Here is a 21706-nt window from a genome sequence, read left to right as displayed (position 1 = left end):
GCCACCGCCGGCGGTGCCTTGTGCGACCTGAGCTCTTGGGCCCACCAGGCCAGCCGGCTGCCCCCCCCACCCCCCTCCCCGCTGTCTGCTGGGTCAGTTAACTGTCCTCTACTCCCCAGGGCCACGCCCCGGCCCGTCCCAGCGCGGCAGGCCACGGAGGCGAGTTGTCACCTCCGCTGCGCCACAGGGCAGGGGCACCCACGCCGGGGTTGACAGCTGGGCCTCCCAGAGCCAGGCCTTAGCCTGGGGCCCAGGGAACCCCTAAGACCTGGACAGCGAAGGGTTCACACACACGGGACACTTAACAGCTCCATAAAGTAAAATACAACAAAATGTTTAATGAGCAAATTCGTCTTAGCAAATATGAAACTGCCACAGAGAGGAGGGGAGGGACAGGGGCCACGGGGTGGGGGACAAGTCCGGGAGACTAGAGAGAATCGTCTACGTAAGAACCAGGACACCAGGGTGAGGACCAGAGGCCAGGAGGACGGGAGCTGTGGTCCTGAGAGGGAGGGGAGGGTACCGGGCCGGACAACAGGATTCAAAAGAGTTTGGCCATAAAATATAAACACGCTATGTTTCTACGGTGGGGAAGGGTAAGAGAAAGGGGGTATCCGGGAGAAGACTGCTTCAGGGAGGGGCTGTGGGGGTCCGACCCCGCCCTGCTGTCACCCCCTCCCCGCCCTTCCCTCTGTGTCTGTGGGTGCGTGTGTCTGTGTGGGTCTGTGTGCGTACTTCCCCAGTCCCCGCCCCGCCCCAACCCCAGCCCACCCCCACCCTTAATTGCTGCCATTCCAGTTGCTGCCGGCTGTCATTCGGCTGTCACTCCTCTGCCCATCGTCTTCAGAGGGGGAAAACGGGGGGAGCAGAAGGGGGAGAAGCCCCCAGCCAGCTCCGCCCCTGCCCTCCCCCGCCGCCTCTACCAGAAGTCCCGGCGGTGGTAAGAGTCGGGGTCACAGTATTTTGTGACAACCACTCTGTTGGCGAACTTGCGACCCGTCAGGCCCTGCATGGCTTTCTGGCAGTCAAACACAGAGGTAAACTCCACGAAGATCTGTAGGAACAAGACGAGGCTTGTGAAGACCCAGGCCTCTTAGCTCCCTCTCAGCAACGAGCAGCACCCACTCAAACCCAGAACTCCACGGGAGGAAGAGAGCTGGACAGCGGCCTCACTGCAGGTGCGGGGACATTTACCCAACACCCTCCAGCGCCCCAGGATCAAAGAAACACAGAACACAGGGGCATGGAGAGCGGAGGCAAGCTCGAGTCAAGAGCCCAAAAGGCAGGGCACCAGGCAGGCTCAAGGAGAGCAGTCTACCTGCACCAGGCACCCCTGGGTGCTCCCCAGCGGCCATGGTGTCTTCCTGAAACAAGGGATGAAATAAGGAAGCCTCAGCAATTAGTATTCACACCCAGGCTAATTCCAAAGAAAAAACTTGAACCTTGATCTACTCAAGATCATCATCTTGCTTGAACCAGCAGCTGACAGAAGTGGAGGGAGGGGTGGACATAACCAGCCTAATTCAGAATAAGGGGAAACAGAGAATCCTAGAAAATACACCCTAATGCTTTGACAAGCAAAAACGGCTTACCAAAAAAAGAAAAGTCTGAAACCAACCTGCAGGGTTCTTATTTTGATCAAACCAACTGTAAAAAGACATCTTTGAAACAGAAAGGGAACTCAAACATGCCTGGATAGATACGAAGGGTAATTTTGCTAGTGTACGAACGGTATCATGTGGGTTTTTTAAAATAAAAATGTTTTAGTCCTCTGTTTATAGTAGTTCTCAGCCAAGGTGGATGTGTCCCCAGGGAGCACTGGAGCACCCCAAGGTGCTCTTCACCGTCACGCCAGGTACGGTGGCGTGTGGAAGCAGGATGGGGCCCAGGTGGCAGCACAGACCCCCAGACCCAAGACAGCAGTGGCTCAGACGGAGAGCAAGTGCTTGAGTGACACAAGACACACTGTTTCAGCAAAGAAACACAGAGGAGGAGATGGGAAGCTGAGGCGGAAATTAAGACTGACAGCAAGCACCCCAGCATCCTGACACTGGCCAATGGGGCGCTCTGACCCAACTCAAGTATTATTCCATACAGTCACCATCACCCGGATGGTTTCTCTACTTCTACATATGTTTGAAAAGAATGATAACAGTTTGGACACAAATCTCACAGGCGAATCCCAGAGACCCACAGGCAAGGTCTTTGTATCCATTTCCCCACCAACACCTCGTGGAGGCCCCTCCCGGGTGGGCCGCCCCTCTACCAGTACATCTAGCGACCCCAGACCCCACACTCAGAAAGCAAGTCCGTCCTGCCCCCATGCCCACAGCACCTCACTAGGACCCCAGGCCCCAGCATTGCTCCTTCGCCTCTGACCCACTCATCTCCCTTCTCAGCTTCCGTTCTGCCCCGTCACCCCATGTCTGACCACGTGATGACCCCTGCCCCCAACACACACGGAGCAGATACAGGGTCCAGGCGCTGACACGCCTTCTCCCCGTCCTCCTGCCAGACAACAACAGATGGTTCATCTGCAGAGCCCCAAAGACCACCCTGCTGTCACCCTGACCCCAGGAACTCCCAGCTCCGCAGGGCTGCACGCCCACCCCCACCTCCACTCGAAGACCTCATTGAGGTCTCCCGCGCCTGCTCCGGCTAATCCCACGCCCTCAGTGCCGCCTGCCTGGGACCCTCTGTGGGCCTCACCACCTGCCAACCTTTCTGCTAAACCGGGGGGCCCTGCCCTACCCCCAGCCCCCCTCAGGTCTAACAGTGTCCTGCGGACACACAGGTGAGTGGCTGGGGGGTCATGAGGCGCACACACTCCCCAGGGTGCAGCGAGGTGCTGAGACTGGAATGGTGGCAGGGCCAGCACACCTTGGCAGGCTGAGAATCAGAGCCTGGAAACCAGGAAGCGAACCGGGAGGAAGAGCTGAGGGAGGCCAGGTGAGCGCAGCAGAGGAGCTGGCCTGGGGACGGGGGCTGCAACTGTGCCCCCCACCCCCAGGAGAGCCGACCACGTGCACAGCGGCACACAGGAGCAGGCTTTGCAGGAAAGCTGCTTCACTGCAGAGACAAGTGCTCGGCCACAGCATTGCATCGCTGCCTCACACACTGCCAGGGTCAGAGCAGCATGTGTGTGTGTGGCGTTGGGGGGCGGGGGGGGGGGGGGGGGGGGCGCACGTGGTGTGTATGCGCGGGCACGCACCTTCCCGCAGCCGGGCACCTCCACGCCGTCCACGGGCCGCGGGATCTCGATGGACTTGACAAGCCCGTACTTGCCGCACTCATCACGCACATCCTCCACGATCTCCTCATACTCCTCGTCGTCCAGCAGCTCCTCGGGCAGCACCATGTTCATCAGGCACAGCACCTCCGTCGGGTGCCCGCCCATCTGCACCTGCGAGCTCATCAGGCCGGGCACTTGCAAGGTCACAGGGGTCTGGTTGATGGTGCTCTGTGGAGGGGTGGAGGCGGGGGTCACGGGGTGCCCACCCCTGGCGTGGGGGGACCCGTGCCCCTCCCCGCCCCGAGCCAATGGAAGATGACGTGCCAGGGGGCTCACCAGCGTGGCATTCTTGGCGCCCACACTCGCCCTCTGGACCAGCAGCTTCTTATCTCCCAGCTGCATCCCGTTCAGCCCCGCGATGGCCTGTGGTGAGGCGGGGGAGGGGCCGGGGCACGGAGAGGTGGTCGGGGTCAGAGCGGGCTGAGCAGCAGACAGGGCACGGCAAAAGGGGGAGAGCTGCGAGCCCCGCGCCCCGCCCTGAGGGGAGACCACAGCGGGGCCGGGTGTGCTGGGGCCGGGCTCACCTGGTCTGTGACGTTGATGTCCACGTACTCACAGAAGGCGTAGCCCTTGGAGAGCCCAGTGGCGCTGTCCTTGACCAGGTTGAAGGCCTTGAGCGGCCCAAACGACGTCAGCAGCTCTTTCACCTGCGTGGGCCGGGGCACCGTCAGGTTTCAGGGCAGGCCGGGGGGCGGGGGGTGGGGGCCAGGGCGCCGTCAGCTTTCGGGGTGGGCAGGGGCCTACCTGGTCGTCGTTCAGGTAGTTGGGTAAGCCCCCGATGAACAGCTTGTGCGCAGAGTCTGGGACCACGGTGGACACAACTCCTGGCGGGGAGGGAGGAGTAGAGCAGACAGGTTGCAATTCCTGGCACGGTCATCACGGGAACCTGGGGTTCGTCTCCAGGGGGGCCCGCCTGGCCGCCAGCCCCTCCTCACGGCGCCTGACACCAGCGGGCACAGCTGCACACTGGGCCAGGTCAGCAACCACGCTCACCCCAAGCTGGAGAAGCTCTCAGCCCCCAGGGAGGGTCACAAGCCACGGCCTCCCCTCACCCTCTGGCCCCAGCTCAGAGTTCCCGCCCCCCATCCCCTAACCAGGGCTCCCCAGGGGCCCCGCCTCCCCAGGCCTGCCCCCTGTGCCTCTGGGCCAGGCCCCATGGGATCTCAGGCCTGTACGTGAGGCTGGGCTGTACCCACCCCCTCAGCACTGAGCTACGTCCAGTGGGGGCCCCTCAGCGGAGCAGGCCTCAGGACCACCAGGCACCCAACTGGCCACACCCCTTGCTGAGCACCCTCCCCCTCCCCCTCCCCCCCCCCCGGCCTCGACCCCCCCAGCCCACCAGGCTCTGTAGTGCTGTCCTCCATCTCCTGGGGCCCACACCGTGGCCAGCTCCTGACTGTGTTCAGGGCCCACTGCGGCCAGCCACCTGGCCTGGCCCACCTCTGCGACCCAGTGCCAGGTGGCCCAGAGGACTAGCACTCCACCCAGAGTGAGGCTCTTCATGGGGGAAGGGGGGCGGATGAGAACGACAGGCTGCCGAACTCCAGACAGCCCAGCACAGGGGACGGCAGGCCACGTCCCGGCCACCACCACCCCATGATGGTCACGCGAGGCTGCCAGGAGGGCCCTCGCCAGATCACACAATGCAGACTGAGGCTCTGGGCCGGCGTGGGTGCTCTCCCACGCTGGCACCAGCTCTGGCCTCACACATGGGCTCTGAAGCCTCCCCAGTCCCCGCGGCATCACCACCTCCTCGGCAGGAGCCCTTGCTGCCCAGGCACTGGCCTGGCCTGCAGAGGCCTCCGGACCACACAGGTGCACAGCCTCAGGCCGTGCCCCTTCCATCCAGAGTCCTGAACTGTTTTCTTCTCCAACCAAAAGCATCTGTTGAATTTTATCAAATGTGTCTCCCTGGGACTTCCCAGGTGGCTCAGTGGTCAAGAATCTGCTTGCAATGTGGGAGACCCAGGTTTGATCCCTGGGTCACAAGTATCCTCTGCAAAAGTGAATAGCAACTCACTCCAGTGTTCTTGCCTGGAGAATCCCACGGACAAAGGAGCCTGGTGGGCTACAGTCCCCGGGTTCGCAAAGAGTCAGACATGACTGAGTGACTATCACTTTCACCTCTTTGATCATACACTCGACTTCTTCGTTGGAGTAGAAAAGAAAATCAAAATACTGTGTTTAAGATTTGCCTGGTGGTTCAGTAGTTAAGAATCCACCCACCAACTCAGGAGACAAGGGTTCGATCCCTGGCCCAGGAAGATCCCACTTGCCTCGGAGCAACTAAGCCCACACAACACAACTACTGAAGCCCGAGAGCCCGAGAGCCCCACAACAAGAGAAGCCACTGCAAAGAGAAGCATTACAACTCAACAGCCCTCAAGCAGCAACAAAGACTTGCAGGGTGAAAAATACAACTAAAAAAAAAAAACTCATGGTTACAGAGAAACTTCTCTGGTTTGAGAATGCTTCACCCACATGCACAATCTGGCTTCCTACCCCCTCCACAGCCCAGGAAGCACACTCCCTGGTCACTGTGGCTGGACCCCCAGCCCCTCCATGGAGGCTGGAGGCAAATCCCAGGAGAGGAGACCGGCCGCAGTGAGAGCCAGGCTCCCACAAGAGAAGGGTGACAGGCAGGCCTGCGTGCAGGGATGAGGCACCAGCTCTAACCCTGTACCACAGGACAGTCACAACAGCACCGCACCCACAGGGCACCCCCGGATGGTGCCTGGCATGGCGGGCTCGGGCCAGCCTGCGTCAACAGGATGGTTAGGATGCATTCAGGTCACCAGGAGGCACGGAAGCACAGCCTGTAGCCTGATCCCCCCAGACACATGTGCACGGAAAACACGGCAAGTCAGCGGCACATCAGGGCCTCCCCCAAGTTCCGGAGACTGCTGGCCTCCCCACACTCTCAGCAGGGACCAGAGAGGAGCCAGGTGGTCCCCAAGGGCCACCCTCGCTGGGCCCCACGCCCCTGGCTTCACAAGCACAAGGACTGCTTCCAAAAGGCGCCCTTCGGTGTGAACCTCAGCCAGCACAGCCCGTGTTCTCCACCCCCGGGTGTGGTGACGCCCACAACACAGGTCCACCCCTCAGCACAACCTGCAGGTCCAGTGCAGCCACGTGCCACTCCTGCCTGGTCTGAGAGCTTTCCAGAAGGGCCTTTTACACCGTGAGTGTGACACGGCACCCAACGCCAGCATCTGTGGACATTTGGGTCCAAGTGACAGAGGAGCTTCACCAGAGACAATGCAGCTGCAAAGCACAGCGACTCTCCGGCCCATCAGAGAGCAGACTCTGGCCACCCAGGTCTGCTTCGCTGTCTCCCCTACCACAGCGGGGAGACCAGCTTCAAGCAAGGGGTCAGCAGAAGCCCCGAGACAAGAGAGAAGAGGACAGCCACCCATCAGGCCCGTGGAGCTCAGTGGACACACGGGCATCCACGTGGGCTCCAGCACGCGCGCACTGACCTGGAGGCCCAGAGCATCCCACTTCTCCCAAGACCCTTGGGCTGCCCTAGCCCCCGACAGGCTGAGAGGCCCCGGGCTGGCCCTGCGCACCCCTCAGGCCCCACAGAGCCCACTCACCAGGCACGTAGACAGAAGGGTTCTCCGACATGCCCGGCAGGGGCTGGTAGTCGTGAGGCCTGCGGATCTTCAGCGACTGGCCCTGGAAGATGATGCCGTCGAAGGCCATGGCCTGGGTGGTCTCATCCACTGAGCGGAACTGAACGAAAGGACAGCAGAGGTGGTGGTGAGGGGCAGGGCGAGTGGCCGGGCAGAGCCCACTCAAGGGTGCCAAGACTGCAGCTGGGTGGCCAGCAGGCTGCAGAAGGGCCCGGTGGGAACAAGGCCTGCTCACCTCTAAGAAGGCAAAGTTCTTGTCCTGGTTAATCTGCACGGCCAAGACAGGGTTGCCAGGGGCCTGTGTCAGCCCCCCAAGGCGCATCTGAGCATTGAAGAAATCCATCATGGCCTCCTGCAGAGGAGAGAGGAGACAGGGAGGGGCGGGGAGGGGAGGTGGAGAGAGGAGGGGAAGGGTGAGAGAGGGAGACACAGAGGGGTGGGGGGAGGGGGGGACAGTGGAGTCCGGGTGGGGGCAGAGATCAGTAGTGGGGACAAACACAGGAGAAAGATGAAAGAAATGGGGGCGGGGGGCAGCACAGGAGACAGCCAGGGGCCCCAACCGGGGAAGAAGGGAGGTCGTCAGAAAGAAGCAGGAAACAAGAGGGAGAGGTGAGAAAACAGAGACAGAAAGTGTAGAAGAAACATCCAGTGGCGACAGCAGGAGAGAAATGGCATGAAGTGGAGCATCAACAGGCAGAACACACGGAGGGTCAGAGAGAGGGAAAGGGGAGGGGCGCGGGGCGGGGAGGGGGGAGAGAAGAGTGATGTGGAGGGATCTGGTCCTGGAGTCGGGGGCTGGTTTATCAAATGCAGCAAAGTGCAGGTTGAGAAAGTCAGAATGGACCTTACTTGCCTTCGCCGATGGTAGCAAACTTTTTGTTGCTACGAGGGATCTCAGCCCCACAATATTTCACTTTAAAGAGAAATGGAAACAACTCTTTGATCTCGGGATTCTCGGGGGCGCCACGGGAAGGGGTAGGGAGAGGGGAGGGGACAGGAGCGGTGGGGAAGGGAGGGAGGTCAGGGCGATCAAAATCAGAGCAGCGACCATGGAGGGGTGGGGGAGAGGACGGGGAGGCGGCAGAGAACAAGAGGCGTGTCAGAGAGGCTGGGGGCGTGCGTCTGCGTGTGTGTGCGTGTGCATGTCTCCCTCTCTGTCTCTCTCCACACGGACTCGGACCACAGACTCGTGGGTACATTATGTGTGTGCTTGATCCCTGGGCAGCTGGAGGAGGCTGGGGAGGGGAGACGGGAGAGGGAAGAGGAGGGAGGAGAGGGCCACCCAGCCCGGCCCCTGGCTGGCTCAACTCCATCGTCCGTCGGGGAGGGGGCCGGGGGGCCTTGCAGGCGCAGAGTCTGACCCGTGCAGGCTGGGGGAGGGAACGGAGGGAGGGAGGAACAGCGGGCATAGGAAGGGGGGGCAGCGGGGGCAGGGGAGGGCAGTACCTCAGTGATGCCGAAGGGGATGTTGCCCACGTAGAGGCGCCGGGCCTGTCTGGTCATCTGGCTCCCGACCACGGGCACCGGCGTCGGTGTCACAGCCAGACCGTCGGGGGTCATGGTGGGGAGGAGGGCGGTGGCTGGAATCTGACCCGCAGCTTCAAGAGGGACAGGAGGGGTCAGAGGACGAGGCGGAGCTGGGTCTGCTGAGGGCCTCGCCCACGCCGCCCCCAGCCCAGGCGTGGAGCCCACCTTGCATGGCCTTGTACTGCATGGGGGTGATGTGCTCGAAGCCCGGTGGCGGCACGTCCCAGTATTTGCGGACCTTCTTCTTCTTCTCGTGGCGGGGGGAGCGACTGGGGGAGGCGGGAGGGGAGAGCGGGGCGGGGCGACCTCAGTCTGACCAAAGGTGGGCCTGCGACCCCCCAGGCTCCCCTCAGCCCCGGCTCGGCTCTCAAGGAGAGAGGACGCGATCAGGGCCGGCCCGTTCCGGGCAGGGGACTCTTCCCGGTGCTCGGGCAGGCGGACGAGGACAGGGCAAGGTGCGCGGGGGAGGCGGGGGAGGGCGTGGAGGGAAGGGGCAGAAGAGAAGCTCACATCAATCCACCGTGCTCCTCTTTAGCGCCTCTGGTCAAAGGTTTGCTGGGGGTGGGAGGGAAAGGTGTGGGGAGGGGTGACTGGGGACCCTCGTCTCCCCCGCACGCCGCACCCCCCCGAGGGCACTGAGCCCCAGGGCTGGGGCAGGGCATCGCCCCCAAGCCCCCCAGCCACGAGGAAGGGAAGAAGGGCCGGACAGACCACCTTCCAGCTGGAGAGGCTGAGGTGGAGAGGCAGGGCGCCACCCACCCGCCCTTCCACTCGGGGCAGAGAGAACAGGGGGCAGCTTGGGAAGGGAAGAGGCGTCAGAGCAGAGAGCTGTCCCGAGAGACGCCGCCCTGCCCCAGGGAGGCAGAGCGCAGCCCGGGAGGCCGACAGAGAACCCAGACCAGACGGGGAAAGGGGGACCCTGACCCCAGACTCGCCCCCGGAAGCCCCCGTAGAGAGAATAAAGCGGTCAGACTCGACAGCAGAGCCCCCAGCCCCGCGCGGAGAGGGCCCGGACGCAGCCCCGCCGCCCTGGTACCTGCGGCGCCGCCTGTCCCGGGAGGCGCTGCGCTGGTCCCGGTTGCGGCGGTCGCGGCTCCGGCTGCGGCGCTTGCGGTCCCGGCTCCGGGAGCGGCTGTGGCTGCGCTTGCGGTGCCGATTCTCCTTGTCGCGCTCTGCGGGGACAGGGCCGTGAGCTGGGCGGGGGCAGCCCAGCCCGCCCGCCCCCGAGGCCGCGCCCCAGCCCGGGAGGCCACCCCCACGGGGAAGGGCTCGCGGAGGGCGGGGCGGCAGGCTTCCTGTCCACGCACGAGGAGCCCGAGGGCCTTGGGGGCCGGGCGGGAGCAGTTACCTGAGGGGACAGGGCCTGGCAGGGCCCCGGGGCGTAAGGTACCTGAGTCTGCTCAGGAGGAGCTGGGGGCCAGAGAAGACAGAGGAGGCTGGCTCCTGGTCCCCCTCCAGGGCTGAGGGGCCTGACCCAGGGTCGTCCCTGAGAGGGGCAGGGCTAGACGCTGGGGAATCAAGAGACCCAGTGATGTTTTCCTGAAGGGACCCGGCGACCCCTCAGGAGAGTCCTCCTCAACCAGCCGGCCCCACGCCCCACCTCAGGCCCGCCTCAGGCTGGGCGGGGCCGGGCAGCCCCGGGGGCGGGGGCACCCACCCGTCCCGCCCCGCCCACCAAGCGGAACCCCTCCTGGGAGACCCTGCCCGCAGGAGCTGGGTGGGCCCTTCATTCAGACCGCCCCACGGCCGCTACAGCCGAGGCCTTCAACCTCCCCTCCTTCGCCCAGCAGCCCGCCACCCTCCGAGGCGCGTGGCTCCTGCCCCACGCAGTCTGTAGTCCAGTCCCTCGGTTCAAAGAGGCCACTGATTCCTCCACTATGCTCGACCAACCCTCATACTCCAGCTCATTTTACAAGGAAGCAGGAGCAATAAAGAGAGGCTGTCAAAGCCTCGTGTGTACTACTTCAACTCTCAAGCTCTTCCGAAGCAACTACCCGCGAACTTTTATAAATGAGTTTTAAATTTTAACACTAAAACAAGCTACGTAAGCACCCAGAAAAGAAAAAATCCTCGTTGCAAACATTCAGATGCTGTCTAAAACCAGACCCTGCTAGTTTTACTCCCAGGATTACTGTGGGAAACACTTGGGGGGGAGGGGGGGGAGCGGCGGCGGAGATCGCTCACGAGAGATGAGAAAATTGAGGCTTAGGGAGGTCATGTGATTTGCCCTGGCCAAAAAGCCTGGATACAGGTGAAGCCTGAATGTGAACCCTGAAAGGTCAAGGGCAACTAGGCGGGGGCAATACCTCTAAACACGAAACAGGCAGACCCATTAGGACCTGGCTGGAACCACTAGCGATGGTGGAATTGCCTCCTCAAAGATGAAAAGACTAAACATGAAAAATATATCCAAGACTTGCACCAGGAGGAAATAGGAGGAACGGGCAGTGTGAGGAGCATCCTGGCCCTGGGAAGGGGATGGACGACAACGGTTCTGGGCCTCTGGCTCCCCACTGCTAAGATGGGCAGAGACCCTTCCCTGCAGCTGAGGCTCAGAAACAGACACACAGGCAGAGAGAGGTGGTCACACAGGAAGCACTGGCGCCCGCCGGGGTGTCGTGGACACAGACATGGAACCCAGGTCTCAGGGGCTGAGGCCTGGAGGAGGCAGGACCGCCAAGACAGACTCGGGCAGAGCAGCATGTGGGCAAAGCTGCTCCATAAGGCAAGGGTAACCCCTGCCCCCACCCCAGAGGAAAATAAAAAACCAATGATCCAGCACACATCAGAACAGGATGGGAGTTATGGATGCTCTAAATGCCACAGCCACGTCGTTATGGGAATAACTCGCCAACCCCAGGGACATGCCCAGGCTGAGGGCCTGGCCTCCCAGGGCAGAGGGGACACCCAGGCAGAGACCAGAGCGCGGGTGTCAGTGCCCCAGGGCAGCTCCATCAGCTCTGGCTGTCCAGCCTGGCAGGACGCGGCTCTGCAGGCCCGCAGACTCAGGGGCTGTTTCAGCTATCCTGCACAAAACCGTGCAATAGCAACCAAACCTTTAAATCTGTTTTCTCCTCTTATTTAAATGAGGCTCGTGGGCACCCCCAGGTGTACGGCTTGGGGACATCTGCTGGAAACGCGACTCCACATTTCCTCCCTGAGTGAGCCCTCACACTACGAATGATTTCACCGTTGAAAGGGTATCACTTATTCGGCACTTAAAGGAGGCCAAGCCACATGCCACACACTGTCGGCATGTTGCCCCGCTGAATCTCAGCTCTGCCTCTGATCAGCTGAAATCTGGGAAAGCTTTTATTCTTGAGCTGTTTCCTCCTCTGCGAAGGGCAGGAAATCACTTCAGCCTCACGGAGCTGTTACAAAAACCCACTTAGGAAAACTGCAGAAGAGCTTAGCAGTGTGCGTGACACATTGTGGTAGGTGCTGTAAACTTAACTATTATTATTATCATCTGTTAATTGACCAAAGTTCTAGTGACCCAAAAAAAAAAAAGGGGGGGCAGTCTACTAACTACATGAGGAAAAAACAGGCCCACAAATAGTAACTAATTAGGTACTAGAACCCACGTCTGCTCCCCTCCAAAGCCCATGCTGTTAAGCAGTGCATCATGTATGTGACAGACAACCTGTGGGTACGCTTCCCCAGGCACAGACTACTGATCCAGCCACCTCCCCCTCCCAACTTCAGGCTGGGCGGAAAGGTGAATCCCAGCGCCCCTCACTCGGCGTTCCAGACACAAGCAGAGTAAACCTCAAGCCCGCCACTTTCCCTCGACCTAAATTTAAGTTTGTTCACTCTCAAACCGGATTAAGGCAAGGAAACCTGCTAACTGTCCTACACCTCTCCAGCGCTAACGTTCTTGGGGTCCCCAAACTAATCACGGCCCCGTGCTTGGATTCGGCGTCTCCCGAGGGGGACGCTCCTCCCCCCCCCCCCAAGTGAAACGAGCCCTCTCCTCGCTCAGTGCCCAAGAGTCCGCTCCACGCTAAGATTTAGGAGGCTGGCGCGATCGTGCAGGCCGTGGGGAGCGATGACAGGCAAACACTCCGCACTGCGACCGCCGGGGGAGCCAGGGCCCCGAGAAGGGGTGCGTGAGGGGCACGGAGCACGGACAATGCGGCCTCTTCCACCGGCGCCGACCCTGGCGCCCGACCCCAGCGGCCCGCGGGGCCCCGGCGGCCGGTGAACAGGACGAGGGGCAAAGGGGCCGGGGTGAGAGGTGCTCCCCAAGCGGCACTGCCAGCGCCCACGTGAAAGGGGACCCACAACCGCCATTTTGGAACAAAGGGGGCGTGGAGAACCAGGCCGAAGAACCAGCCGGAAGCGGAAGTGCCAGGGCGTCGGGCGAAAAGGAGGAGTTGCGGGGCTCATCTATACAATCTCCTTTCCAGATTAAAAAACGCATAAATCCATGAGACGACACCAGGCGAGCCCGCCGCGCCAGCGCCGCCTCCAAAGCGGACCACTCTGGGCGCTGAGCGGAGCGCGGTGCGCATGCGTCCGGGTCGGCGCCCGCCGCCCCCACCCCGCCGCGCGTGGCTCGCCGCGCGGTCACGTGAGCGAGGCGCGCGCTGCGGGACGGGGGGGAGGGGGGGGTGCGCCGCGCGGCCCTGAGAAGAGGGAGAAGCGACGGGGAAAATGGCGGGGGACACGGAGGGAAGCCAAGAGCCGCCCCGCCCGCTACCCCTCTCCCCCGGCACTCTCACCTTGCTTATTCTCGTTGAGCTGCCGCTCGAACTCGTCGAAGTCCGACATACTGAGGCGGCCGCGTAGGGCGCTGTGCAGCTTTCGCTTCGCCTTGCCGCGCGCCCGCTCCGGCCGCTTCGGCTACTTCCGCCGCTAGCTTCGGCTACTTCCGGCCGCCGCCGGCGCTCCGCCACCTCCTACCTAATCAAGGCCTGGCTGCCCGCCCCGCCCCGCCCCGGCTCCGCCCCTCCCCGCCTGCGCGCCCGCAAGGTGTCCCTCCCCCCAGGGTCTGGCTCCGAAACGCGTCGGCTATTTCCGGACCGTAGAGGAAAGCGTCTGGAGTGGGGACTACGGCTGCTTCCGAAAACACCCGAAGTGAGGGTTTCACGGACTCTCCCAAGTTTTCGTAACTTTTCGGATATTAGCTCTTCCACGTTCGGATGTTTTCGGAGGTCCTCGCGTTCCTCTGCACCCAGGCCCCTCTGAGAATCCGGCTTCTTCTGAAAATTCAAACCGTCCCTTTGCGCTGATTCTCCCCGCTCTTCTCCGCCGGCCCAGTCCAAGCGAATCGGCTACTTCCGACAGTCCTAACCGTCCCGGATTCGGCACTTTCCGAAGGTTTCCAGCGCTCGCCTTCGGACCCAGTCAGAGATCAAGCTGTTTCCAAACTTCGGCTCCTTCCGGAGATTCCAGTGGCACCCTCCTCCCCTCCCGGAGAACTTCGGCTCCTTCCGCCACCACTTCGGGATGACCCCCCCCCCCCGACTCACGGGTGACAGCTTCGGCTTTTTCCGTCAGTGCTTCGGCTCCTTCCGGCTCCGGGAACCGAAAAGGGAGGGAGGACGGAGGCGAGGTGGGTCAGGGGAGAGGAAACGGAGAAGGGCAGCGTCCCAGCTCTCGGCACCTGACTCTCCGGGTGGGGAAAGGGGAGGGAAAAAAGGGCCGCTCCTGCGGAGGGCCTAAGAAGGCTGCGCGAGACAAAAGCAGCCAGCGGGGTAAAGGGTGCGCGCGGCCGCTGCGGAGGTTGCCAGCGCGGCTTTGTGCGCCTGCGCAGGGTGAAAGAGGGCGGGGGGGGGGGGCAGATGGGCTTCTGCGCCTGCGTAGACGTCGGTCTGAGGCGCGGTTTCTCAGCTGCTCCTGAAAGGCACCCCCACCCCCGCTTCCAGAGCCCTCAGCGCGCGTGCGCGAGTCTTCCCCTTCCCCCGGGGAGGGCCCCGCTTTCCCGACCGTTAAGCAAGACCGCCCCTCTACTAGTTGCCGTGGCGACCGCGCAGGCGCCGCGAGCGACGCAGCGGACACTTCCGGGAGATGGATAATCTCGCGATACCACCTCCTAACGGAGTCGTCAGCTCGGAGGTTTCCGGCTGCCCGGGCCGGCCACCTCCGTTGGAGGTCATGGAGTCCCTCCTCCTGCCGCCGCGCCTCTGGTCCCAGTATCCCAGCGGGTAGTGCTCACGCACTTTCCCTGGAGTGCTGCCCCGCCCCCGAGTTCCCCAGGGCACAGCTGCCTCCCCTCCCACCCCTGCCTTTGCGGGGGGCTAATTACATCCTGTCTCGCCCAGTTCCCCGGCTCCCGCCTGACGGTCCGCGCTCCGAATCCTCCAGAGCCCCCGTCACCGTCTCCGCGGCAACGGCCACCCCCTGCCCAGGAAAAGGCCGGGGCCTAGTTTATTCCAAATTTTATCATCTTTTTAATTTAAATTATCTTAATAGCTCTGTCTCACGTGGACTCGGGCGGTCTCGGAAGGCGGGTGGGAAGCTCGCTGCGGGGCTGGGGTGCGGACGGGGTATGTACAGTGGCCTCGCCCCGCAGGGTCCCGCAGCTTCCCAGGAGGGAGGGCCCAGCGAGGGCAGGATGGTGCCGCTCAGATGCGGGGGTGCCAGTGGTCAGGGAAGACAGAACCGGGCCCTGGATGGTGGTTCTCTTGGAAGCGGGACTAGGCGAGGACCGCCCCCAACCCAGGGAAGGCGGAGGGCAGGGTGGACTCTAGGGCTGTGAGAGGCCCAGGGGACAGACCTATATACAGGGGGCCTGGGGAGGGGGTGGCGGTCCGAGCGGAAACGAGCCGCCCTCGTGGGGGCCCACCGCCCGTGCACACGCGGGCCCCGAGCGCCGGGCGAGGGAAGCAGGAGCTGGAGGGCGGGCGCCAGGCTAGGTGGGGTGGGATCACCGCTTGAAGCGGTACGTGATGGGAAGCAGCAGCTTGCTCTTCTTGAGGGCCTGCACCTTCTTGAGGGTCTCCTCGTCCAGGGCCAGGAAGCAGCGGCGCGAGTACTCGAGCAGGCGCTCCTTGGAGGGATCGAACTCGCCCACCTCGGCCAGCTTCTCCGGGGCCACGATGAGCAGCTCCGCGATGGGCGTGGTCAGCGCCACCGTGTTGCGGTCCACTCGGTGGTGCTCGAAGGCCCGAGACATGCTCTTCAACTTCTGGAAGGTGCCCAGGATCTTCTTGTAGCGGCAGAGGACCCCATCTGCGTCCTTCACTGCAAGCCGAGGGCAGGGGAGAGAGTTGGGGGTACAGAGACGGGGCGGGGGGAGTGGGAGGCAGAAAGGGGAAGCAGGAAGCCCAGGAGGCTAGCTGTGAGTTACAGAAGATGGGAGAAGGGGAGACAAGCAGGCCCGGGGAGGGCTCGAGTGCGGGGAAGGGCTGCGTTCCTCCCAGTCCTCCTGGGCTACTGCCGCCTCCCCTGGAGCCTGAGGCTCAGGAGGGTGGGCCGTAACTCCAGGACTATAAACCAGGACCACCCACGGAGGCCCAGTCAGTCAACCAGGTCTGATCTGGTCTGTTTGCCGATGGAGGGGCGGGGAGAGGGAAGCTCACACAGACCCCCAGCCCCGCGCGTCCCCCACTCACCCCGCTGCCTCTCCCGGGCCTTGGGCTTCCCGAAGCGCCGCCGGCCTGGGCCTCCTTTCTGCTTCTGCCTCTTCCTCTCCACGGTGCTGCCTTCTTCAGATGCTCCGCTGAGGGAGGAGGCAGCTGACTCGGGGTCTGAGGCCTCGCCCCCGGTCCCCCCTCGGCCGTCCCCCTCGGCCCGCCGAGGCCCGGGCTTCCCCCGGCAGTGGTCGTCTGGAGAGAGGCGGGAAGACACGCACACGCATGAACTGCGGGAAGAGGACAGCGAGGGGCGGGTGGCAGGTCACAGAGTCCCCAGGAAAGGGGGTCTCCCAGGAGGAAGTGCAGCACAGACGCCCAGCTGAACACAGTACACTAGGCCGGGATTTGGGGGTCCTGGGTGGGGCGTGGCCTGAGGATGCTCAGACTTGGTGCAAGAGGTCTGGGGGAGGGGCCCAGTGGACCAGGCCAGTACCACGGGGACCTCAGGAGAGAGTGATTTTGTGGGGTTCTCACAGTGGAGGAGTTTTCTGGGGACCCAGTGAGGCCTCCAGAAGAGTGGAGGCAGGCAAGGCCTCGCTGAGGCTGTGGGGTTCATACCCCAAAAGAAATAGTGTCTGGGTCTAGTTACCTGGGAAGGGCATGCCCCCGCCCTTACCCAGACCAGGAAGCTGCCCAGGTTCTGATGCAGGCCCTCCCTCTTGACAGCGGGTTCGGAGCCCGGTGCTGGTCTTCCCACGAAGAAAGTCCAGGGGCCCCTGCCCCTGACCATCCTGTGTGGGTTTCCCCAGCATCCGGGACGGATGGTGGTAGGCCCCAGCAACCCAGGCTAGAGGTGGCGCCAGAGCACAGGGGTCCCCAATGAGGTAGGTGTTGAGAAAAACCGTAGGGCCCTCGCCCTAACTCTCAGATGACTTCCCAGAGAGGGAAGCTTTCGAGGGAGCCAGCCAGGGGTTGACCACCAGTGAGGGAGAGGAGAGACTGGATCCTCCAGGCCACTGCTAAAGATGCAGGGCAGGAAAGCCCCCTTGGGGAGGGGTCGGGGCAGTGCTCAGGACCCAGACAAGCAGGCCATAGTCCCGCCCATCAGCAGAAGAATTCAAGCAGGAAGGAGGCTGGGCTTGGAGCCCACGGAGAGCCACCAAAGGAGTGTGAATGCAAGAGCACGGTGTCCCTGAGAAGGGTGGAGCTGGGCCCCCTGGGGAGGGGGGGACACCCTCACCTGCGTCCAGGCGGGCAGAGGAAATGAACTTGTCCAGCTGGCACCGCAGGAAGTCCCGCTCCTCCTCCAGGTCCTCAATGCGCTTCTGCAGCCAGGAGTTCCTCTCCAGGGCCAGGTGCAGCTGGGCCCGGACGCCGTTCATCAGGGCCGCTGTAGGGGAGGCAGCCTCCGACGGCTCTAGGGGCGGTCGGCCCTGGTCACACCCCAGGACTCAGTGACCCTGGCTGAACCCCCTCGGGACTCAGTCCCCCTCCAGTCCACTCACCCTCGAAGTTCCCCCTAGAGGGGCTCAGGCTGTAAAAGATCTGCGGGTCCAGGTGGGGCGTCTCATCGAAGGGGATGGAAATCTCCAAGGCCTCGCTGTCCTTCTTCACTGGAGAAGAGAGCCTAAGCTCACCCAAGGGAGGTCCTGGGGCCTCGGACCAGACCCCAGCCAGGGAGGAAAGGGCAGGGACCGGGGTGGGTGGAGCAGGGCCCGGGTTCCTCACCTGGCCTCCTCCGGCTGTTCATGGTGCGGCCTTCAGCAGACCCCGGCAGCTGAGCGCCTCAGGGCCACTGGACAAAAAGGGCAGCCACAGATGGAGGAACACAGACGGGCTTCTGGGGGGCATTCCGGGGGACCTGGGGCTCTCGACGTGGGGAGGGCTGTTTGAAGGCCGGGACTCGTGGGTCTGACGGAGGCGGGCAGACTGAGGACACCTGGGGTTACAAACTCCCAGGCTCTAGGGAGTGGGGAGCTGGAGGAAGGAGGACCCGTGGGGTCGACGGAGCAGGGTTCTCCTGGTCGAAGTAGGCCAACAGGGTCTCGACACAGGTCACTGGCCTAGGAGAGTGCCCCAACTTCCAGGCGCTGGGTGGAGACCCCAACCACGGGCGGGCCTCCCCGCCCACGGGTAACCCCCCAGGCTCGTGCGGGCGAGCACCGGCCTGTCGCCCGCGGGGGGCTGGGCGCGCGCGACGCGGGAGAAGATCACGCGTGGGGATGCGCCGCCCCCGCCCTTTGTCCCGCGGGCGGGAGGACGGGCGGCGGCGAGTGGTCCCCGCGGGGAATAAGCCTGGCCGCAGGTGCGGACGCGGCCACCACCCCCCAGTGCCCGGGGCCGGGCTGTCCGGGGCCCCCCGCTCACCCACCCGCGCGCGGAATCCGGCCCGGGGACCGACGGCGGCGGCGCCCATGCCCGGCGCCGGGGAGCGTCTGCAAAGTGTGACAGGGAGCGAAAGGAAGCGACCACCCACCCGCGGGCGGGGCGGAGGCGGCGGTGAGTCTCGGAGACGGGCGACGAAGAGGGCCGGCAGCCGGGGCCTCCCGGTGCGCAGGTGGCCTGCCTCCTCTCGGAGTCCCGGGTCCCCGTTAAGCCGGCCGTTTGCGGCGGAGACTCGGGCCGCACTTGCGCGATGGCCCCTTGCAGGACTCCCCCCCGCCCTCGGCGAAGCCTGGTCAGGGAACGTCACGAAATTCCTAATTCCTGGAGAGCTGGCGGCTCCCGGGGTCACCCGAATGGGTGAGGAGGCGCCGGGTCGGATTTGGGAGAGGCAGGGAGACGTAGGGAACAGCCGGGAAGGTTGAGGATCCCCTTAAGAGAGATGCTGAGAACTGGCCGGAGTGGACCCCCGCGACCCGTTCCTGTATCTCCCCTGGGCTGAGCACGCAGGACCCCAGGCTTCCCGGGGCCCTTAGAGTAGTGAGTTACCCCTCCCCGAAAATAAAGGCCTAAAAACCAGTCCCTGCCCACGTGTTATTAAGAGCTGGCTTTGCAACTTTCGGGACCTAGATCCCAGTCCTGGCCTCTCCTTCGCAGCCTCGGTTTTCTCACCTGTAAAGTGGGGCGATTATAATCCCTTTTAGGTCTGTTGTGGGGATAAAATGATACGACGCTCAGCCCAGCGCCTGGCCGGGGCCAGAACTCAAGCTCGGGACCCTATGAATGTTATCTGGAGTCAGATTATGGGATGCTCCCTCTCTAAGGAGTAGAGACAACTGGTTTTCTCCTCCACCCAACAAGAGGTCGGAAGAGATGAGGCCCCGCACAGTGCCTGACACAACTCCGACACGCAAAGAAAACTCGGTGAGAGGACAGGTGTTTATTCGGCTTCTGCCCCAGCGCCACCTGCCTCTCCTCCCTCTCTCCGGTAGCTTCCGTGCTCCAGAATTCCTACCGGCCCTTAAGAGAGCAGTGCTTTTTAACCCTACATTTGGAGAGTCGAACCGTCTTGGCCACACGCCCCTCGCCCCTCACTTCACTACCGGTGTCAAAACGTGCAGGGGGAGGCACCTGCCCTAGTTCGGTGTCTTTCAAACTACATATTCATGCGCAGAAAATTTAATATGGTAGAATGAAATTTGTAACAGCAGATATGAAATAGATGGAAAAAAAATATGAGAGGCCTGCACGCAGAAGTAACTATTGTTAAACCTTTGTTTTGCATGTATTTTGTGTACCTGTATACCGGGTTGCCGTATAAAATGTGTTTCTTACAATGGGTCGTGGTTTTTAGAAAGATTAAAAACACTCTGCCTCAATGACACAGGTGGTCAGGAGCCAAGCTCGGATGAGCCCCATCACAGGCCAACCTTCCCGTTCCCCAGCCAGGTGGGCCAGGCACTTGCAAAGTCTCCCTGCCAGGCAGTGGGCAGAGATAGTCTCCCAGAACCGACCTCGGGTGCTGAAAGTGGACCACGTGTTTACTGAGTGAGTGTCCAGTTTCCACCTCTGGCTGGGGAGTGGGAGGCAAGTCTGGGGCCCTTTCCCCCAGCATTGCACGTTGTGGAGGAAGGGGGGCGGGTCTCAGGAAGACAGTGCAGATTCCTGATGGCCCCCAGGCACAGTTTTCAGGCCCGAGATCGGTAACACATGGCACTCTTGGGCCCCATCGGGCCCAGACTAACCCGGCCCAACCCCGGCAGTCAGGGATCAGTCGTGGAATCGCTGGTGTCTCTGAGGTTAGAGGGTTCCATTCAGGAAACGTCGGGTGTTGCTCTCATCCTATCTCCCAAACACCCGGAGATGACTGCAGGACTTCTCCTTAAGGCCGGGATCAGCCTCCCCGCAGCTGTGGGTCTGTTTGTGTCCAAGGCCCCCTGGTGCTCGCCGGCTGTCTGAGGACAACAGGTGTCCATGTGCACCGCCCCCCCCCCCCCCCCGCCCCGAGAATCCCGCGGTACCTGGGGGGGCCCCGCAGCCTGGCTCAGGGGTGCTTCCACCGCGTGTGCTTCTGCAGGGTGTTCTGCTCCATGAACCGGCGCGGGCAGTGCGGGCACTGGTAAGGGCGCTCCCCGGAGTGGACCCGGCTGTGCTGGGCCAACTCGCCCGCCTCTCGGAAGCGGCGAGGGCAGAGCGGGCAGCCGTGGGGCCGCCCGCCGCCTGCCCGGTGAATGGAGTGGTGGCGCGCCAGATGGCTGGCCCGCTTGAATGCCTTCCCGCAGGTGTCGCACTCGAAGGGCTTCACCTCCGAGTGGGTGATGCTGTGTCGCTGCAGGTAGGACATGTACTCGAAGACCCGGGAGCACACGGGGCAGCTGTAGCATTTTTTCTGGGCCGACGCCCCATCGGGCCCGGACTCCCTCTGCGACTCCTCGTCCACCAGCACGGTGTACGGGACGCCCTGGGTGTCTATGAGCAGGTAGTGGTTGGGCCTGGAAGAAGAGGGCGAGGTCTGGGGACATCCTGTGGAGCAGGAAGGTCCGGGCTCTGGGGACCCGCCTGTCCGAGGGGGAGGGGCCTGCATGGCCTCAGCGGAGGGAAACGCCGGGGGCCGGGGGCCGGGGGCCGGCAGCACCAGCATCCGGAGGGGTGGCTGAGGCCTGGGGGGTGGGAGACAGGACGAGGAGGTCACGCGGAGGCGGGAAGCTCGGCCCCACGAGCTTCGTCCTTCCCGCTCTGCGTGCCCTGCTCCGGACCGCTCTGCAGCGCTACCCTGACTTCGTGACCCTCTGAGGTTCCCAGGCGCCCCCTCCTCGAGACACCTCTCCGTTCCTTCCCACCGCCGACCGCAGGCGCGGGATGTCTTTGTAGCTGTCTGCCCCCTGTGTGCCCTCCCTCAGCTCACAAGTCGCCCGGAGGCCCCACCCATCAGGCCTCCAGGCCGCTGACCCGGCCGTGGGGGTCAGTGCCCGCTCCGGGCGCCCCCTCGGCCTGTGCCCGAGCCCTCTCGGGTGGGCGGCCGCGTCGCGAGCCCTGTGTCCTCCCCCGCCCCGGGGCCCCTGTGCGTTCCGTCCGGGGCACGCCCACCCGCCCCCACACCCGGCAGCCTGCCCGCGCTCCGCAGGCCTCCGCCCCGGCCTCTCCGCGAGCCCCGCCCCGCCCCGCGCTCGGGGGCCCGCGCGCCCGGCCCCGCCCCGCCCCACGGCCCGTTTCAGCTCCCGCCCGCCTCCCGGCCCCCGTACCCGGTGCAGCAGCTTCTCGGGTCCGGGTGGATCCTGACCGGCTCCGGGCTCCCCGCGTGGGTGCAGACGGCGGCAGGCCGGAGCGCTCGGGGCGTCCCCCGGGAGCTG

At 63.4% G+C, this 21706-nt stretch overlaps 3 protein-coding genes and 1 long non-coding RNA gene across 8 annotated transcripts; 1 reads left to right on the top strand and 3 right to left on the bottom strand.

The window, feature by feature from the left end:
* Positions 1–313: 313 nt before the first annotated feature.
* U2AF2 (U2 small nuclear RNA auxiliary factor 2) lies at positions 314–14206 on the bottom strand. 2 transcript variants are annotated; one of them, XM_027514793.1, is made up of 12 exons: positions 13179–14188; positions 9491–9626; positions 8965–9009; positions 8620–8723; positions 8374–8525; positions 7163–7279; positions 6889–7027; positions 4037–4116; positions 3817–3939; positions 3557–3655; positions 3212–3460; positions 314–1054 (listed from the first exon to the last, which is right to left on the bottom strand). In XM_027514793.1, the coding sequence occupies exons 1-12, from the start codon at positions 13225–13227 to the stop codon at positions 920–922; spliced, it is 1428 nt and encodes a 475-aa protein (XP_027370594.1). In that variant the 5' UTR covers positions 13228–14188; the 3' UTR covers positions 314–919. The 2 variants fall into 2 exon arrangements, with proteins under 2 accessions (XP_027370594.1, XP_027370595.1); XM_027514794.1 differs by having other exon boundaries at positions 321–1054; positions 3569–3655; positions 13179–14206.
* On the top strand, positions 13924–14870 carry LOC113876009. The gene is made up of 2 exons (XR_003506372.1): positions 13924–14011; positions 14721–14870. It is a non-coding gene; the product is annotated as an uncharacterized LOC113876009 (long non-coding RNA).
* On the bottom strand, positions 14823–18444 carry CCDC106 (coiled-coil domain containing 106). Of its 4 annotated transcripts, XM_027514797.1 has the most exons (6): positions 18346–18444; positions 17703–17769; positions 17480–17587; positions 17215–17391; positions 16014–16226; positions 14823–15642 (listed from the first exon to the last, which is right to left on the bottom strand). In XM_027514797.1, the coding sequence occupies exons 2-6, from the start codon at positions 17722–17724 to the stop codon at positions 15326–15328; spliced, it is 837 nt and encodes a 278-aa protein (XP_027370598.1). In that variant the 5' UTR covers positions 17725–17769; positions 18346–18444; the 3' UTR covers positions 14823–15325. The 4 variants fall into 4 exon arrangements, with proteins under 4 accessions (XP_027370598.1, XP_027370597.1, XP_027370599.1 ...); XM_027514796.1 differs by lacking the exon at positions 18346–18444 and having other exon boundaries at positions 17703–17792; XM_027514798.1 differs by lacking the exon at positions 18346–18444 and having other exon boundaries at positions 17215–17364; positions 17703–17792.
* Positions 17703–21681, bottom strand: ZNF581 (zinc finger protein 581). The gene is made up of 3 exons (XM_027514800.1): positions 21599–21681; positions 20378–21016; positions 17703–17769 (listed from the first exon to the last, which is right to left on the bottom strand). Exon 2 carries the CDS (start codon positions 20995–20997, stop codon positions 20401–20403), a length of 597 nt encoding a protein of 198 aa, XP_027370601.1. The 5' UTR covers positions 20998–21016; positions 21599–21681; the 3' UTR covers positions 17703–17769; positions 20378–20400.
* Between the last annotated feature and the right edge of the window lie 25 nt (positions 21682–21706).

The sequence above is a fragment of the Bos indicus x Bos taurus genome, chromosome 18 (assembly GCF_003369695.1).
Source record: "Bos indicus x Bos taurus breed Angus x Brahman F1 hybrid chromosome 18, Bos_hybrid_MaternalHap_v2.0, whole genome shotgun sequence".
NCBI lineage: Eukaryota > Metazoa > Chordata > Mammalia > Artiodactyla > Bovidae > Bos > Bos indicus x Bos taurus.
Note: the sequence above shows the minus strand (reverse complement) of the source record. Positions and strands in the feature narration are given on the sequence as shown.